This window comes from Hyposmocoma kahamanoa, unplaced genomic scaffold, assembly GCF_003589595.1.
Source record: "Hyposmocoma kahamanoa isolate Upper Pololo Valley unplaced genomic scaffold, ASM358959v1 202, whole genome shotgun sequence".
Lineage (NCBI taxonomy): Eukaryota > Metazoa > Arthropoda > Insecta > Lepidoptera > Cosmopterigidae > Hyposmocoma > Hyposmocoma kahamanoa.
Window position 1 is genome coordinate 12,742,235 of NW_020653726.1, and position 20,568 is coordinate 12,762,802.

Sequence of the window (20,568 nt, forward strand, 5' to 3'; positions counted from 1 at the left end):
GAACATAGACAACCCTAATTAAAATTCGCTTGTCATAGGGAATATTACTCAGAAATATTTCAAACAATAATAGTGCGTGTTGGCAAATGGCCAATAGAGATTATTCGAAATTATACTACCGATGCAGACTGTACGTGTACAAACCCGCAAAGCCAGATACAAAATAAATAAAACAGTAAATACAGTAAAAATAATAAGTTATATTTCGCTTACAAATTAACTTACAACGTTAAAGCTCCAAATATTGGAAATGCACTTTGTTTGTTTAATTTATACCTAAACCTATGCAAGAGTCCACTGGCGGCCACAACACCGCCCCTCGTATAACTATCACTTGTATCCATCGGTCGTCTACATCTCGATGGTATATCTTTTGACCGACAACCTTTTATCCTAATTTTGATCCGCCTGTCTGCTCTGAATCTCGTATGGTCGAAGAGTGCTTCCCTAGGTATTTTATTCTTAGGTCTAATTGTGAAGGGGATAAGGCGCACTTTCGGCCGCCGAAGTATTGGTCGGAGTGGGATCACTGAGAATTCTTCGTCGGCGTTCTTTTCGTTAGTTGTGTCGTCGTCGGTGGCTTTATCTGAAAACATCATTTTAAGTTAGAATAACTCTCATGTAATATAACATGGATTCCTTTTTTAAGTCTAGCTATCACACAACAGTTGGATGCTGATAAGCAATAAAATGTCAACAACCCACGTGATCACAGTTTTGCGAAAATGGCATCTAAAATTTTTTCATTGTTTTTGATAGTTCTAAAATTTACTTAACGAAAATTTTTGCTTGTTGTCATGTTGTCACCGTAGGAACGATTAATTGTTGTGATTTATTACTATAATTCCCCAACAACAACAAACACAAACGCAAAAGTTTTCATTTTATAGTAACAAACAACGAAAAGGTCTTTAAATGCCATTTTACAAAAATATGATCATGATGGTTGACACGTTATTGCTTCTCAGCATCTAGTTGTTTTTTTTTTACGCAACCTTTTTTATGTAACCGATCTGTATAGAACAGACGGCAGCACATCAAACAACGCATTGAAGGATCTTGTTCCAATATTTTAACAAGTGTGTAACTTGATGTGTTGTTGACTGTACACACAGCTGATGTCGACTTTGCGTTAAATAATAGAAAAACAAAATACGTATAACGCAATTTGTTTCATTGGCAAATAGGATCAACTATAGATTAATTCCTGATTGTATTCACCTAAAAATTACTATAGCTATGTATAGTAGCCCAGGGAGATAACGGTTACTTCTAAATTGAGAACTTGACGTTCGAGTCCTTGTGGTGGCATGCACCTTCTTGGACTTTAATTTAGATACCTCCAATGAACACAACTTAATTTTTGGGCCTGTACTTTTTATTTTTCGCAAAATTCGGAGAGCTTAATAGGAAATAAATATGACTGTTAACAAAAATAACACAAAATGACCAAAAAATAAGGTTAGTAACGTTCATTGGAGGTATCGATTTGTCCGCCCGCATTGGGCCTATTTGGCGGACTATGGCCTAAATATAAGGGACCCGTGACATGTTATGAGTTGTTGCTTATAAATACCTTTATAGGGAAACAGTGTTCGCCTTGGCATAATAGAGTCACCGAGCATCTCATACAAAGTGTAGTCAGTCGTTACGTAATCTTCTAAATAAGTTGTAGGTTCAGATCGCAACAAGCAAGTCGACGTATCCTGAAAGGACAGAAACACAGAAGGTTCATAAAATCTCTCACAGATGTGCAAAAATCAATCATCAACAGACACAGAAGAATTTCGTCGACTTGGTAACTCGATCTGTAGCTTAGTTGGTAAAGCAAAGGGGACGGAATCCCGTGGTCACAGGTTTGAGTCCTGTAGGATCGAAGGAATTTTTCTTTGTGTTCAAATGTAGTGTTTAATAATTAGCAAACTAGTGAAGTTATTTCACAAAATGAAACAGATCAATAATGACAGAAAAATATATTAAGTTATTATAATTCACACAAAGAATGATTCTTTAAAAACAATAAAAAGAATAAGTTAAATGTTTAGCCATTCAAAATTTTGTATTTAAGTAATTAACGCCCAATTGTACAAATGTCCTAAAGTTTAGTTCCCAGTTAAGTAACGTGCTGTCTCAAGTTTCAGTTTGATTAAGGCTAGTCACTGGAGGAGAAACGGGAAACACTTTGCTAGATCAAACGGTTTAGGTATTTACTTTCAAATAAGGGTATTTAAAAAAATTTACAATACACCTAAGGATATTATCGATACCTCCCTTGAACACTACACCAACTTTATTTTTTGGTCAGTTTCTATTATTTTTGTATACAGCCATTTTTATTTAGTAATGTTATCCTCCCCGAATTTTGTGGAAAATAATAAAGAAACAAAACACAAAATTCGAAAAAAAACAAAAAAATGAATTTTGTGAAAAAAAAACCTAAAGAAACAAAAAACAAAATAAAAACAGAACAGGTCCAAAAATTAAGTTGGCGTAGTGTTAGTTGGAGGTATCGTTATAATAATAATAATAATGTATTTATTTCTCTCCACAAGCATAACAACTGAATATGAACAAAAGAACAGAAGTTTGTAAAGTATGCGTATGTTTATGTATGTGTGTGTGTGTGTGCGCGCGTGTGCGCGTGCGCGCTTGCGCGCGTGCGAGCGTGCGTGCGTGCGTGCGTGCGTGCGTGTGTGTGTGTGTGTGTGTGTGTGCGAGTGCACGCGTGGTTGCTTGCGTGCGTGCGTGCGTAAAGGGTTTTGTATACTTAGGCTTTAATAATAAGAAGTTCCTCAACTTCATCGTAACTGCGTCCTAACAACCATTTCGTGATTAACGCTCTTGCTTCACGTTTAGTGAGGAGTAAAATGTTTAATTTGTTATTAAAAAAATACAACCTAAGGATATTGTCTAAAGAATGTGCTAATTCGTTACACAATAAAATGTACTTTACTGGATCACAATAAAATCCCGAAAAAAAAAGAACAGAAGAAAATATCGAACTTTGCACATATTTTTTATACAATGTGTTGATTTGCATTCTCGCCATATTTACAGAGGTCATTCCATATCAGAAACTGATCCCAAATCACTAAAAAAATTAATAAAAAATCAATTTCCTAAATTCTTATTTCATTGCAGTAACCAAGTTTGATCCAAAGGGTGACTTGCACTACACGTGGCACAGGTACCGACAACCAGTTGAACAATGATCTATGCGCACTATGCGCAGAAAATATGCATTTTAGACCTATTTGATGGCAGGATACGAGTAGAGACGGGGGAAGTATCGTATCGAGCGCGTAATTGGTGGATCATCAGTCCACCTTGCGTATTGCGTCTGTTCCGCTGACATCGCGCATACGTTCTAGTATCTCACGAAATCCAACGTAGTTTGGGAGTGATGTAATTAGATGTAAACAAGAATTAGTGCAAAAAAAAACCATCAAGCATTACCATCAAGTGCGTTCTTATGGCATGATGTGAAACGTTTAGTTTACGCAAATTACGAGTGTCGAAGAATTGCGCGCCCAAATCATCGGTTTCCTTCTGCTTTTTCTATTGTGAAGAATGTGCTAAATTGAAACGAAACCCTGCATATCTGTGGCTGGCTCCGGTACGGAGCCTGCCACCGGCTGTGGGGCTAGGTACTTCTAGCACTACTTTCATGTAACCCAAAGTTGGTAAATACCAAAAAAGTTATAAAAAATCTTCTTTCCGTCAACATTTCTAACTCATGTAAATAATTAGTAAATTATAACAATACTAGTACATAAACATGATATAAAAAATAGGTAAATCGATTAGTGAATAGGTGCAGCGAGTGGCGGGGTCACTGTCTTCTGCGGTGAGTACACTTGGGGGATAATTTTACAAAACTTTACTAGATACAATTAGTCAGAATATTGAACAGAATATTTTTTTAATATTTATCGATGATTTAACATTATTTCTATTATTAATTTCTTAAATATGGCAAGAATGCAAATCAACAGCCTATATAAAGATATTTCTCTTTAAGAGGGAGAAGAGGAAAAATTCCTAATCTTCGATTTGATTTCAGAGGGGTATATCCACTTTAAAGTTAAAAATAAAATATTGTATGAGTAACTACACGATATAATATTCAAGCATAGACATTAATCAGAAACATAAAACAATAAAGGTTCCTCGATAGATAAAAATCACGAAATTACCTCTAATTTTCAAATTTTTTCGATTTATCCTCGAAATGCCAGGTTATTAGGACAAAAATTAGATAATTAATTATATTTATGTATGATCGACAACTGTCACTACGGATTTTTTTTTAATCCTTTAATTTTAGAGTTATTCCGCTAAAACGAATATGGTACTTTAAACAAAATTCAACATCTCCTGTCGCGCGTCACGCGAACTTCAGGCATACATTTGTTTCACAAATTTGGGCGGAGCCAACGACAAAACTTTTTTGGCATGCTCCCTCTTAAATGCAGAGAACCCACTAAATTTTGATTTTCGACCGAAGCCCTATTAATTATTAAATTCACATTTATCCCAAAACATCAACATTGCCCAGCGGTTTTACAGCACGCCGTGCAGCCTACTGCCTCGTCTGTCGCCATGGGATGCTTGCCAACATCGGATCTGTATAAAATTTTCTCCGCCTGTTCTTATTTTATTCATATAAAGTAATGTAAGTAAAAAAGCGCGCATATTGTAGGACGCGAGGGTCAACCCCCCACAAATCGCGTCACATGTCGCTCGCGTGCAAGTAAGTAAAAGGAAAGTTTAATTTTTGAAATTGTATAGAATTTAATTACAAATGTGATTGTTCAGTCAGTCGTGATCATGAGACCTGTAAAGGGCCCGTTACGATTTCTATGTGTAACAATCGCGAAAACTTAAGAAATATTTAATTTATGTTTTTGCTGCATACTGAAAATCGGCATTGTTTGCATACAACTTGTTTTTATTGTACTTACGAGTATTGCTTCTCTAAGGTCGGGCTGCAACCGCCGTCGTAGTATTGTCTGCGAGTGTATACAGTCGTCCAAATGATCCACATAGTCGCCAAGACACTCGACCAACGCCCTTCGACCGAGTGCCATGACGCATTTGATCATCGGCGCCGTGAGCCGCTCCTTTGTGCCTTGCGATAAATAATCGAAGAGTATGCCTTTCCCTAAAAAAAAAATTAATTAGGTCTCAATAAACGTATTGCCATATCGATGGATAAATTTAAAAATTTAAGAACCCTGAGTGGAACGAAAGACGACGTTTTATTACTTCATGTATTTTCATACATATATAAGCTCTTAGCACGCCCTTATCCCACAGGAAGGGTAGGCAGAGACCATGGAACGCCACCTTACTCTATCCTGACACAAATGTCGAACCTCACATACATCAACTACCTTTTCATACAACTTCTTTTAATCTTGTCACTTCGGATCCTATTTGAAGACGTCACTTCACATGCTGAAACCCTTCCATCCACATTTGCGTCATAAATTTGTTTGGTAATTCTTCTTACATCCATCCGCTCAACATTCCTTTCTCTATTCAAGTCACCACATCGAGTATATAACCAGAAATAGAGACGAAATGTCATTTAATTTGTTTGAAAACTATTACGCCATATCATTACTGTGACAACTGCGCTCCGATTGGCTAGCCCGAATTTGAAACAATTGACGGGTGCAGTCAATGGGTGTCGTCAACTCCGTCCGACCAGGTTGTTCACAAATTTGTTGATAGTGGGTTGAAACCCAAGGGATCGAAATAAATTTGTCTAACGCCATCTAGTGAGAAATAGCAACATTTGCTCATTAATATATTCCTTGTTTACACATTTTTCCGCATGAGAACAGCATCGGTTCATTAGCAAAGTGACAAATTTATTAAAAATACGAAAGAATCGATTCTCTACACCAAATTCCGCTAGAGTGAGACACTAACATAATTCCGCTATGGCAAACTATGGAAAATGCAATGATCAGATTGGGGATCGTAGGTTTATGGTATGCGTTGTTTGTGGGAGGCATTATCATTTATCATGTGCGAACGTTACATCACCCAGATTTTATTTGATGAGTCCTAGAATGAAACAAATATGGAAATGTAATTGCTGTTGGCAACAAGATAAATATGCGAATGTTGAGGACACCGTTGTAGAAACGCCGTGCTTTGTTACAAACCGAAAATATCGAATAAACATTCCAACATGTAATTCCTTTGACTCACTGTCTGATGACGAAACTTCGAATCTGTCAGCCATTACTGCGAAACTTAACCGAAGTTGTCCGGAAATACAAATTAACCAAGGGGAACAATCAGAGGAATTAAAGGAAAAGTATTACAAACTTCAATTAGAATTAGAATCCGCTGATGAAGAAATAAAAAATCTGCTTTCGGAAAATCATGCCTTAAAAAATCGTATCACTAAATTAGAAGCTTTAAATAAAGCCTTGTCACAAATTTGTTCATCTACAAAGAAAGTATCTACGAATATCCAACGAAATTCACTGAAAAAAAGAGTACTGGAGTTTTCCCACATGGATAATTCTATCACAGAGCAAATTGAAGAGGGACAACAAGATGAAAATCTGAATTTATTAAAACATACAAATACTATAAAGAAGGCTGATATGGTCCAGCAAACAGGGACGAACGAAGGCTACATATTGGAATCACGCAATAAATATCAAGAAACAGAAACGAATAACAAAAGCGATAATTTAATAAATACAAATGATAGCCACCAAAAGAAAAGAAAATTATACATTATAAGCAGCAATTCCAGAAACAAAATTTTGCAATATACTAGAAGTAAAATTGACCACACCGACATCTGTCATTATATAACTCCAGGAGCTAGTATAAGTCAACTTCTGAAAGGTATAGAAAATAAATTAGGCGATTTTAATTTTAATGACTACTGTGTTATATTTATAGGTGACTCAGACTTGAAAGAAACTCACAAATATTCTAGATTAATAGCAAATATCCGAAACACATTACAAAATGTATAACATACAAATATAATGTTTTGTTTGCCCACTTATAAATCTGGTAATTATGCAAACATACAATAAACGAGTAGAAATATTCAATAATCTGCTATATCGGGACAACAAGTACCATGAATGTGTTTATTTATTAGATAGTAACAAAAAATTGGAATACTGTTCGAAAATGTATACTGCAAGGGGTTTGGGGAGCAACGTTGGGTATAAAATTATTATTGAAAATTTGAATGAATTAATAAATGACATCACACATTATATTATCTATATAGTCTGAAAGACCCATATCTTAACGAGCCTAACATTACAGTTCCAGTAAGTTTAGACTCGCCTTGTTCATGCCAAAATAATTATTTTTTTTCGTTAATGATGAAAAACCTAATTATATAAAATTGATGCACCAGAATATACCTGGGTATGTTTCTAAAAAATCATTATAGCAATTTCTGAATTACATTCAAATCAAAAAGGTCCAGACATTATTTGCCTACCAGAAACAATGATTAAAGTTGGTAAGGAAAGTCGTATAATTGTAACTGGTTATGATTTAGCAACGTCTTACTGCAGGCAAAACATGAGAAGTAAGGGTGGTACATGTATTTAAATAAATAAAAAACTGAAATATCAAAAAATAGAAGATCTAAGAAATTATGCTCGAGACACAATATTCGAATGCTGTGGTGTTAAGCTACTATCACACAACATTTGCATAATATGTGTTTATAGATCGCCCAAATCAAATATAAACATTTTCTTGTCAAAGCTAGATGAAGTACTACACAAATACACAAAACAATCAAAAACTAAAGTTATTTTAGCTGGTGACCTCATTATTAACACTTTAGAGGCAAAATTATCAAAAAATGTTAGAATCTTCTTGGACATACTTAAAAATTATAATTTGACATTACACATAACTGAACCGACTAGACTACAAACTTGCATTGACCATCTACTTAGTAATATTGACGACGCTACAGCTGAATTACATCACTTACATCTATCTTATCACAATGCGGCACAAATGTTATTCATACCAGTTTTAAAAAAATTTGAGCAGCCTATTGAGTACTTTTTAAATGTCATCAGAGATTTTTGTAGTCAAAATTTAAGTCGGTTTCGATACGGCTTGAAAGAACTTTCTTTTTTAGAAGTATTACAAGAACACGACTTAAATAAATGTATGCAATACTTCCATGAAACCCTGACCCTTTTGTATAACCTAAATTTTCCCATTAAAATTATCTAAATATCAAACAGATATAAAAATCCAAAATGGATCACTAAAGGTATCAGGCAAATTTGTAAGACTAAGAGATTACTGCGTTTCCAATACTACGCCAAAAAATCAAAAACTAAAAAACAACAATATAGATCATACTCTAAAATACTACGCAAATGTCTAAACTTAGCTCAAAAGTTACACAATGACAAACTTATAAAAAACGCAAAAAACAAAGCAAAAACCTCCTGGAAAATCGTGAAAGCAGAACTAAGTAATCTAATAGTGACCAATTTATAAAAGAAATCCTAATAAATAATAATAGTATAACTGATCCAAACTCGATTGCCAATGAATTTAATCATTATTTAATTGGCTTAACAAATTCAAAAAAGAAGGCTTGATCAACACAAACAAAACTCTTTTGACAAATAGTATTTATTTACAACCTGTGCACCCAAAAGAAATACATAATATAGTAAAATCATTAAGAAATACGAATTCGACAGGATACGATGATATATCTACTAAAGCAATCAAATATTGTGCTGGTGAACTAAATGAGCCGCTCGCTTATCTAGTGAATCTTTCATTTAAAAATGGCACTTTTCCTGAATTGCTTAAGATATCTATTGTCAAGCCTCTACATAAAAAAGGTACGAAAACTGATATGGCCAATTACCGTCCTATTACATTAATTCCGGTGCTTTCTAAAATTTTCGAAAAAGCTATGACAACAAGACTGCTCAATTTCAAATATAACATAATAAGGTCAGAACAATTTGGATTCCAACAGAATAAATCCACTTCATTGGCAGTTTTCCATTTGGTACAAGAAATAGTGGAAAATGTAAATAAAGGAATACCAATATCTAGTATATTTTTTTATATGAGTCGCGCTTTTGAATTCGTATCTCATAATTTGCTTCTTCAAAAGCTAGAAAATCATGGAATTAGAGGATTAGCACTTGACTGGTTAGCCTTTTATCTATCTAACAGGAGCCAAGCGGTAGAAATTAAAAGTCTGTATAGAAAATTTCGCGTGGTTTCGAATAAATCACTTTATCGTGTAAATGCATGCGGCGTGCCTCAAGGTAGCACACTTGGACCAGTATTGTTTCTACTCTATATCAATGACTTGCCTGACGTAACCCAGCACAAATGCGTATTATTTGCAGATGATATATCTATAAAGATACCATGTAAAGACAATGTAGTAAATTACGAATCTGATATAAATAACACAATTGCATTAGTGGTTAATTGGCTCAACAACAATTTGACAGTCAACTTTAATAAAACGAATTTCATTCAGTTCGGAACTGTCAGACAAATTAATTACAACTGAATATTAATTACAATGGTCATATTCTACAAGAAGAACAACAAACAAAATTTCTAGGTGTAATTATTGACGATAAGCTCGGGTGGAAACTTCATATTCAAACAGTACTGAATAATCTTCATCGTTATGTTTATGTTTTGAGAAGGTTGCGAGACATATCCGCTATGTCTACGACTCTAGAGGCCTTTCATGGTTACGTTGCATCCTTACTTCGTTACGGGCTTGCGATTTGGGGAAATTCGACAGAAGTAAGCAAATTATTTACAGCACAAAAAAATGCGTACGGGCAATATGTGGTTTAGGACCCCGAAAATCTTGTAGACCGTTATTTAAGTATCTTAACATCTTGCCGCTGCCTTGTAGGTACATCTTTGAAGTATCCAATTTTGTAAAAAATAATAAAAAACTTTTTAAAAAACCGCGAGACATTCACAATGTAAATGTAAGGGGTCCAAACAGATTAGTTTGTAATAGTTATACTAAACTAAGTTACTACCAATAGCAGTGCGTGGCCATGTGTGTGAGGATATATAATGCTTTACCCTCTTATATAAAAATGATAAATAAAAATCTTCTATTTAAACGTCAGCTGATGTCATGGCTAAGAGAAAAAAAATTCTATTCAATTAATGACTTCTTTACATACAATTCTCAATAAATTTGAACACTTAACTTATTTGATAAGAAATGTATTTATATTTTTTGACACCTTCATGACATGGCAATAACTTACTATTATAACATAGTATCTTTATGCATGATAGGACTTGCTTTAGAATTGTTTAGCTGCCAAAATGTTGACATTCATAGATTTGCATACCGATAGCGGTAAAATATGAGTACTGTTTTATTATGTATACTTCTACCACCTATTGTAAACCATATTTCAAGCAAATAAATTTCATTCATTCATTCGCGCGGCGGGCCAAGTTTAATGTCAAGGTTTTTTAGCTTATCTCGAGGTTAGTTAAGTTTTATTTTTTACTTTGTGTGATTATGTAAAATGGAATAATGTTCACACGAATGTAGATTCGTTATAATACAGTATATTAATAAAGGTTATATGGGAAATAAGCGAAAAAAAACTGTTTCACTTGTTAATAATAAATTACATATTTAATATTGTAATTAAATGTTTTGCTGTTTTTCCCACACCACCGAATAGAGCAGCACGGCATTGTTAGAGATATTATCTTTATTACAATAAATACAGAATATTTTTTGGAATATACGGAGACGTACACACAGGTCAGTAGTTGGCCTGTCCATATTCAGTGCAAACGAGACTTGATATTTGTAAGAGCTGTATCGCTAATATGTTACCTGGAATACATGTCCCTTATTTCGTTCCCATTTCTGGTTATAACATCGATGAGTCACCACAACCGCTTTATATTATCGAAAAACTGCATCCATGTAGATAATGTTGTTTGACATTAATGTGACGAATTACATACAATGTATTAATAAAAATTAGAAGAGAAAGTAAACCAAAGCTATGAATATGAAGTAGATGTTACCTATAGCTATAAAAGAAGGCCAGGTACGTGTGATTTTAGTCAATATAGCCACCATTTTGTCTGCAAGAGAACCGTTACCGAGAATATTTGAAACCATTACAGGAAACAGCCGTTGAAACTGAAACAACAAAAAAGTTACATAGATAGAACAAACAACAGCAAAAAGTAAATTAAATTAACTTCAACAATTTTTTAGGTCAATACTATTTTTATACTGCATATCCTACTACTATGCTCAGGCGTGGCTGTCATACCGGGGCCTTCAGCAGACCCAGAAGGATGCTCAGATTCTCGGAAGAGCTTAGATGGCATGAGAACCCAGCACCCGCCACATGTAAAATAGGCGCTCCACGTCCAGTAGCAGATACCAGCCCGTTACACCATAATATCATACCATGTTTATACTGTTAAGGTGATCGCACACTTGTCCGCGTCGAAGTTACCTATATTATTTTTGAACACTGTGACAATTTACAGGGTGTCACATGTACACTTACAAACCACTGTACGTAAATTATTAATAAGTGTGACAATGCAATAAATAAATAAATAAATAAATAAATAAAATGGGAAAAAAACCCTGAATTTAAGGGAAAATACTGTGAAGTACTAAAGTGGCAACACTGTAAAGATATTTTGGAAATGAACCGTTCACATTATCCGCGTCGAATCTGTCGTGTTAGTATGATAGGGCGCGACTTGCGCGAGAACGACATAAAGCGCGAGATCTCTATGCGAGAATAACAGTATCTCGCGCTTTCTGTCGCTCTCGCGCAAGGCCCGCCCTTTCGTGCCAACTCTAAATGAGTGATGACATTATACGATCGTCTGAGATTTGGGTCCGGCATTCGTCCAATTCGGCGCGGATAAGTGTGCGAGGTTTCTTGTGATGGTATAGTATGTTGCAACGGGTTGGTGTCCGCAACTCGACGTCTAGGCACATATTTTGCATATGTTACTTATGATTTCATTCAACGAAGTCGAATTCGATTCTTGCTGCCAATATTCAGTGCAGACAAATTTGTGCAAAACCTGTTAATATCCAAAGTGTCAAATACATCAGTACATGATCAGAGTATACTTACATGCACAAACCTGTAGCATGCATACTTCACTCTTATAATGATCATACACAACATGCAAATTACTAAAGACTAACTATAGCATTCATTTCAGAATTACCTGCTGCTGTATATTCGTGTCAAGACTGCAAGGGTTAGAACAGAGAGCGTCTACCATATCCAAAACATTTGATTGCAATGGTTTCTTTGCAGGCACATTCAATGCATTCAAGTTGTCATCATTTAGAACTAACACTGCTAGGTTGAATAAGTTAGGGAATATTGGACCGATTCTTGTGTTCGTTGTTAGATCTTCTACGGCTATTTCTTTTGGTTTCTTCTTGAGATTTAGTATCGCTGAAAATGGAATTGGAAATTAGTGGATGCTGTTTAAATAAAATCATACATGACAGCTCTTCAGATCCTTGAATTACACTTTTGTCTCACAGCTTCTGCTTCCACCAACGAACAAGTTCATTCCATACCTTATCTACTCATGCATATTTTGGGATGGGAATATATGATACAAGTCAGGAGACAAGTAGCACCAGCGAAACGGTAAAGGTAGCCAAGTTGCCTCCTTATTGATATTTTACAGGCCATATCACGGAGAGTGGTTTTTTTAATTCAAGTGACGGGACGAACAAGTCGCGTGTCTGATGGCAAGCTACACACCTGTCCATAACAGTTCCAGTGTCACTCAGAGCTTCAAGTCGCAAAGATCTGAGGGGCACTGCCACTGCAACCGTCACCCTGAGAATTAAGTTGACGAATTCTTTCACAAAAAGCTCTACTACTGCTGTTATGTGCAGCTACTGCGATGTGTATATGGAATTACACGATTTAATTCCACCTTCCCTTTCCATCACCGGGGGACTAGGCGTAGGCTTGGGTTCCACCCCTAAGTTGTCGATATTCCAAAGATTCACACGAAGCGTTACGCTTCCACATTTATATGGCGAACGGCTATGGAGTGGAATTCCCTCTCGGCGTCTGCCGAGGGAGTCTTCCCTGAATGTTATAACTTGGGCTTTTGCAAGGCAAGAGTAAATAGACATTATTTAGGTGTGCATGTTCCATCATCGACCTCATCGTCACTTTTCATCAGGTGAGACGGAGGTCCAATGCGCACTTAAAAAAAATTGAGTGACAGGATTAAGAGACTTCAGATCCGAAATCCCATGGGGGCCAACGCGTTTGCGATCTTAAGGACACATACTTAGGCAGCGGTTACCACATTCTATCTGATGAAATGTCTCAATGTTTGCTGGATTCAATACAATATTCACGTAGTGTCTCACTGAATATGTTTATTTATTTAGTTACTGCAATCATCGACCAGAGTATCAAGAATTCTAATCTTGCACAAACCTAATCTGTAAAGGAGCCAATCCATCCGTAATTTTTTTAGGCTGATGTCATAAAAAGAATATCTGTAGTTAGATACATAACCTACCTCTAGCCACCTTAGTATAATAATTTTGCAAGGCAACACTGATGTTGTTACTATTATTCAGACTCTTCTCGTCAGTTATCCATTCAACAGCGACTGTTGGCAGTGACGCGAACACATAAGTTTGTGGTACCAATGCAAAGTCAGTAACATTGAGTAGATTTTCCTGAAATATAAACAATTCGAAACTGTTAATAAATATATAAACGCATTTTTGAGTACAATGACACAAAAGTATGAAATATATTACACATTGTGGGCAACAAAAAGCTAAAAGGCAGGCTTAGCCGTGTTTTAAATGTTCACCTGCATTTGATTGCTGCACCAGACTAATGAGCAGAGAGTAGGGTTACTTGTACCTTGCAATAGAAACAGTTTCACTTTATTACAAATGAAACTTATTACCATAGCAAAGCAGTGATTACATATTGACGAAAACTCTTCCACAAAAAGATTTAAAAAACAAATTACATTACATACATAACTTACGCCCTATTATGTAAAGTAGAAAAAGCACATTTAAACATGTACATTATTATTTCTTAGTGAGTCACTGATGCATATCAAAATCAGTTCAGTGAGACATAACAACCAGACTAAACTTGTAATCATGTAATAGACCAGCTACAATGCAAATGTACTTTCGCTAGCCACATACATTTTTGTATATGGACAAAAATACCACACAAAGGAATATAGTGCTAACGTCAAACCGATCCTGTGATCCGACTCTGATCCTTGTCTAACTTTAATGAGATAGTAAATCCCCTAATAGTAAGTCAGGCCATTGACAAATGCAATTATCAATGGAGGATGGTTCTAGTCCCTAATTAAGGTGGCGCTCGTATTGACTTACATATAAGGCGCCATATATAAGGCACCCAAATTAGGAACCCTACCTTTTATTGCACCTCACTTAGTTCAAGTTAGGGTCCCTTGACTCGGGTAGTGTAATAAACGTGACTGACATAATAACTTAGGCAACTAATCTGCAGTTCCAGCTATGAGGTCGCGACTTGCACAAGAAGCGACATAGAAGCAAGGTATTGGTATTCTCGCGCAATAACCTACCTAACCTTAGTAACCTTTTGTCATGTGATAATTGTAACAACACAAAATCCCAGTGGTTTATTCACAATACAATCTTGTACATTCCGAATATGACTATGTAATAAATACTATAAATTAACTATTTTGATGTGTCATATTTATTGAAAAACAGCAACATATGGCATCTGGCCCTGGGGCTCTACTCACGTTCTCCGCCCGACATCCGCCCGAAACAATTACTGTCATATAAGTATTACTCCACCAAATTAAATGGTGCGAATGAAGCTTCATACCTAACATTATCTTTTAATCTGGTTGAGTATTACTTATTTCACTGTAATTGTTTTGGACAGATGTCGGACAGAGAACGAAAGTAGACCCCCAGGCTTTTAAAAACACGAATATAGGGCTTTGCAGTGTCTTACCACTTGACAACAAAGTTTTTCATCACCAACTGTAACATAATGTGATGACGAAGTTCCCACAACAGGACTGGTGTCAGAAAGCATCAGCACCATATTCACATCCCAACTGTCTACTCGGGACTTCTTCATCATCTCACTATGTAGTGCAATAGCCTGAAACATAAATATATATTATTATAAATATTATAAACAAATATTATCACAGTTCTGCAAATTAGAAAATCTAAAACCAAGGGTACTACTTGGGTAATATGAGTGCTAGTGTTACAAAGTTATTTTATGGCTCAAGGTCATTTTCAATTTTGTCCATACTTTTTTGCAACTCACATATACTGTACGTAAGGAACTTCTTATTTTAGAATAGCAATAGAAAACATTCAAAATTTCGTACTGTTTATATTTTTTTCTATAAAAAAATATAAACTATATATAACTCCCTAAAAAACCCTATGGTTTTTTAGGGAGTTACTGTTTATAGGGTAAAAACATTATAAATGTTGAAGTTAAAATGAAATTGGAAAACTTAATCCTACTAGGTTTTAAATAAGAGCATACAAATATACATTAAGAAATTTATTCAGTTAAATAAAATAACATATCATAATTTTAAGATCAATACAATTAATATGCATCAATTTGGGACCTACATATTCAAAAAAATTGTATACCAAGCAAAATAAATGTTGTAAGAATCATATGCAGATCCAGATCAACTACCTCTGTGGCTGAACGGTTACCAAGGTGGTCTGCCACGCAGAGGTCCCGAGTTCAATTCCCGATTTAAACTGAATCAGTGTTTATTAAAAACTTTTAAATACATCGCAATGTTACTAGGGTAACATTTCATCATTTTGTTTGCTGTACTAAATTTTGCTGTAAAGCAATACTTTACCCAATATACAGAAGAAATATTGACTCAGAGATGTATTGCAAATTAAACTGTTTTTTTTATCTAAATTTCATATATTGCTTTCTTTAAACAAACCAATAATTAAAGTCCTTTAAAGGTCCCAGAATCACAGCCGACCATAAGGCCCGAAAGTTTGGTTTGTTTGAAAAACAAATATGTGCAATTTACATCCAAAAAAATAATTTCATGTTATGTATACTAATCACGAAAATCTAAGAACTGAATACTCACAGAAATAGTCTGTCGTAACTTATAGCTAACATCTTCTGCAAGATTTGTCGCCGCTTCAGAGTTAATTTCAAAACCAACTTGATCGGCCATATACAGCACCGATTCGGGTCCAACACCAGCAAACTTGCCATGTGAGGGCCCATCCTAGAAAGCATACCAACAAAAACAAATTAATAAAAAAAATTGCAACAATAGAAAATGGCGCCAAATAAATTAAAAATGGAATAAATACGTAATACACGTATGCTACATTTTTTTAAAGAACTCCTAAACAACATTTAGGAGTCTAGACTATAAATAGTTTTTGAGATATTCATTTTTGAAAATTTGTAACATATAACCTCCAAATCATAAATTTTGACACTAGGACTAGGGGAATAAAGGAAGGAGTGTTGAGAAATGGAATTTCAAATCCAACGCGACCTATCTCCCACCTGGAATTAGAACAAGTAACTATCGAGAAAAAACTACATCACGGTGATATTTTTTCGACTGGTGCTACTTTTAACGGAATCGTATTGTTGGTACAATTCCATTTTCTTACAAAGAAAATATACCCACAAAAAAAAATATTTAGAAAGAAGAATTCTTACCTTCTCTGTAAGTGGTGGTGTATCACATTGACTGGATCCACCGGATTCTGAAGCAACAGACTTGTTTTTGTCGCGCTCTCGACTACTGTTCGACTTTTTGGAGTGATTTTTATTACTGGACGATGACGAATTCGACATATTCAAATTCTTAACCCAATTGTTTTCTTAAAACAGTTTATCATCATTTAGCGAATATGAAGAGAAATTTTAACAAAAATTGAGAAAATAATTACGAAAGACAACAAAACAAGCTACCGCATATAATGACAATAGTTTTTTTTAGCACATTGACGTTGACATTTCGCTGTAATATACCACAGATAATAATTTAACTGTTTTGGCTCAACATCTGGTACATTTAGTTTCAATTTCTATCATTTAACTTTTATCATTTAATGAAGAAAGGCTTTCTCGTCATCATCGGTGTGCCCCACAGTGATGTGACATAGACAGATTTAATATAATTTGAGAATTAGAATTGCATATCATTTTTATTTCTGCATCTTATACATCAATCAGCGGCGCAACTAGTAATTCTGGGGAACTTTAATGCACACCATCAAAAATGGTTGTTCCCGTACCAGAAGGCCGATCACGCTGAGAGAGAGACGCGTAAACTTGCGTTAACGCGAAGCCTATCCTAGCTTGTCAGTGGCGCCACTAGGATACTAAATATTGAATCTCATACGGCTAATTGCTAGGACCTTCTGCTGACAACTTATCCGGACCGATACTCTGTGGTTGTAGATGTCCTACTGATACTTGCGACCATTATCTGGTGAAAACTGTATCCGTATGCTCCCCACCTGATCAGGGCCCTAGTGGCAGGGGACGGGTGTGGCGTTACAAGTTAGCAGATTGGGACGAAATGCGCCATTTCTTTGCGTCATATCCCTTGCAGGCGTGTTTTACTTCAAGAGACTCGTCGAGCTGTGCTGATGCTGTAGTCGAGGTCTTACGTTTGGGGTATGCAGTATTACATACCATACTCTGATGTACTTAATGGACCCCAAGCTCGTCCATGGTTTAACGCTGATTGCAGTTGTATTAAAGCACATAAACAGTCCGCGTACCAAGCTTGGACAGATGCACGACTACCCGCTCACGCGATGCGCTCATCCTACCGCAAAATGGCGGCCATTTGTTTTCGCAAATTAGAAAAGGATTCAGTTTAAATACGAATTTTTAAAAATAAAAATTATTATTCTGCATTGCAAAATAAATACCCTCCGTACTACAACAAAAACATCTCAAATAAAATGCAGTAATACACCGCAAATCCCGCACTTAAAAAGCACTAATGAAATTTTTGGTGTACTTGGGTAAATATGATAATATTCCGTTTGAGTGGTTCTAATGTTTACCATGAAATTACTCCTTAAAGAATAGTTTATAAACATTTATATTCAGGGTAAACTTAAAAAACGCAACTTACGGTATGTTTTCAATAAATAAACACCGACATCACCAGCCCAAACAATAACACACACGATTGTCGTGACGTATTTTTGAAGTTGTTTATTTTTTTTAAATGACAGACCCAGGCATTAAAAACTTTATGGTTTGCTAGAGTAGTTACCGAAATAGCAATTAGTGTTAGTTCTTTTACCTGTTATAACGTCGATATCCGATAAATCGGTATAAAATCATCACCGGCACCTCTAGGTGTGGTATGCTTCCAGAGACGCATGAATCGCGTGAGCGGCTACGCAAAGCTCCGAGTACTCAGAATTTGAATAAAGCTTTTAATATGGCCGCCAAGAAGTACAAACACGTGTTACGTAGGGCCAAGTTCGACCTAGGAATCAAGCTAGCCTCTTAACCAGCAGGCAGCAAATCCTTTTGGTCCCAGGCCAAAGCGGTCGAATATAACTTTTGTCGCCCATCTTTGCCACCTCTGCTGAGACCGGATAGCTCGCTGGCTCATACTGCAGAAGATAATCGAATCTCTTTGCTTCACTTTTTGCAGAGAGTTCGCGTCTGGATGCCGCAGGAAACCTACCACCTACTTTACCTCAAGCTGGCTGCACTATGGCGCCAGTTCGCATACGCCAAAAAGAGGTACTTAGAACTCTGCGAAGTCTAGACGTGAATAAAGCTAGCGGGCCAGATGGAATTGCAGCAATAGTTCTACGTAACTGTGCGCCTGAGTTGTCTCCTGTTTTCACACGCCCGTACCGCCTCTCACTTGAGACTGGTGTCGTGGTCGCTTGCAAACGTGCAACCTGTCCAAAAAATGGAAGTAGAGCTAACCCTGTCAACCGTAGACCTATCTCAGGCACTTCCATACTCTGCAAGACTATGGAACGTGTACTCAACAACCGTCTCCTATCGTACCTTGAAGATAACGACCTCCTCAGTGATCGCCAGTACGGATTCCGACGAGAGCAATCTACTGGGGTTCTTCTTGTGTATGCCTGTCACATATGGAGGGAGGCTATAGAAAAGCAAGGCAAAAGCTACTCTTCCGAACATATGGCGATAGATAGAGTTCCTTAGGGTTCCGTACTGTCTGCAACTCTCTTTCTGCTGCATATTAATGATATGTTAATTCCAGGTACCTTTGCGTATGCTGATGACAGCACACTTGTAGATAGGTACTTGACCAATGCAAGGGTCAGTGCTTGGAAATCCAATCTTGTCGAGAGTCCATGGTCAGCCGTTTATATTTGACACTCCAGGCAGTCTCCGATTAGGGCAATGTCAATATTGTCAAATTTAACGCTACCAAAACGCAGGCGTGTCCATTCTCCACAAAACGGAGTCCCTTTGAGCTGACTCCAACTTTTCGTGATAGCCGCTAGCCGATAGCCGACTGTCTCCAGCTACTTGGAATGGACCTGTCGTCCAATTTGAACTTCGGCGAATACATTGAATCCATGGCCAAAAATGCAGCAAGGAAGCTTGGGATCCTTTCCAGGTGAGGCTTTACTTTACACCGGGACAGTTGCTTCAGCTGTACCAAGCACTAATCGGATTGTGCATGGAGTACTGCTCCCCCCTTTGGGATGGGTCTGCTACGTATCAACTGGCCACTTTGGATTCCATTGACAACCGTGCCAAGAGGCTTATAGGGTGACTCGGAATTTAGTGGAGGCGAAGCTGTTCAAGGCTCTGCAGCTTCGCCTCCACTAAATTCCGATCTAAATTCCGCCGTAAAGTTGAGTGTTTATCGGTATTTTACAGGATATATCACAGAGAGTGTGCGATGGAATTACACGATTTAATTCCGCTTTCCCCTTTCCATCACCGGGGGACTAGGCGTAGGCTTGGGTTCCACCCCAATGTTGTGTATATTCCAAAGATTCGCACGAAAGATTCGCGTTACGCTTCCACATTTATATGGCGAACAGCTATGGAATGGAATTCCCTGCCTGCAGACTTGTTCCCTGAACGTTACAACTAGGGTCTTTTCAAGGCGAGAGTGAATAGGCATTATTTAGGTGTGCATGCTCCATCGCCGACCTCATCGTCACTTTCCATCAGGTGAGATGGAGGTCAAAAACGCACTTATATTTTATTTAAAAAAATCAAATTGAAATTGCTCTATTTTATTGCAAATTTTTTGTTTTTGTACCTTAGAATAATAACGCCTACATCTAAATTAAAATATTTTATCAATATTATTTTAATTGCTATGCTCTATTAAGAATTATTTTTGAGAATAAACATAATAATAATAAGACTGATTGACGATAATTAAAATCAATTTGAATTTGACTCCGTCCGAAAATTTTCACTAAATAAGACA

At 36.4% G+C, this 20,568-nt stretch overlaps 1 protein-coding gene across 1 annotated transcript; it reads right to left on the bottom strand.

Moving 5' to 3' along the window:
* Positions 1–210: 210 nt before the first annotated feature.
* Positions 211–16,955, bottom strand: LOC113227044. The gene is made up of 9 exons (XM_026459912.1): positions 16,818–16,955; positions 16,225–16,368; positions 15,084–15,236; positions 13,612–13,774; positions 12,277–12,512; positions 11,095–11,212; positions 4,965–5,164; positions 1,577–1,706; positions 211–586 (listed from the first exon to the last, which is right to left on the bottom strand). The coding sequence occupies exons 1-9, from the start codon at positions 16,953–16,955 to the stop codon at positions 222–224; spliced, it is 1,647 nt and encodes a 548-aa protein (XP_026315697.1). The 3' UTR covers positions 211–221.
* Positions 16,956–20,568: the final 3,613 nt, after the last annotated feature.

What these genes read in the sequence shown, in the direction of transcription:
- LOC113227044 (XM_026459912.1), bottom strand. Translation starts at nt 16,955, where the DNA reads ATGTCGAATTCGTCATCGTCCAGTAATAAAAATCACTCCAAAAAGTCG. An exon ending in CACCACCACTTACAGAGAAG is followed by an intron (nt 16,369 to 16,817) that starts GTAAGAATTCTT and finishes TATGCTTTCTAG; the next exon opens with GATGGGCCCTCACATGGCAA. An exon ending in AGTTACGACAGACTATTTCT is followed by an intron (nt 15,237 to 16,224) that starts GTGAGTATTCAG and finishes TTTATGTTTCAG; the next exon opens with GCTATTGCACTACATAGTGA.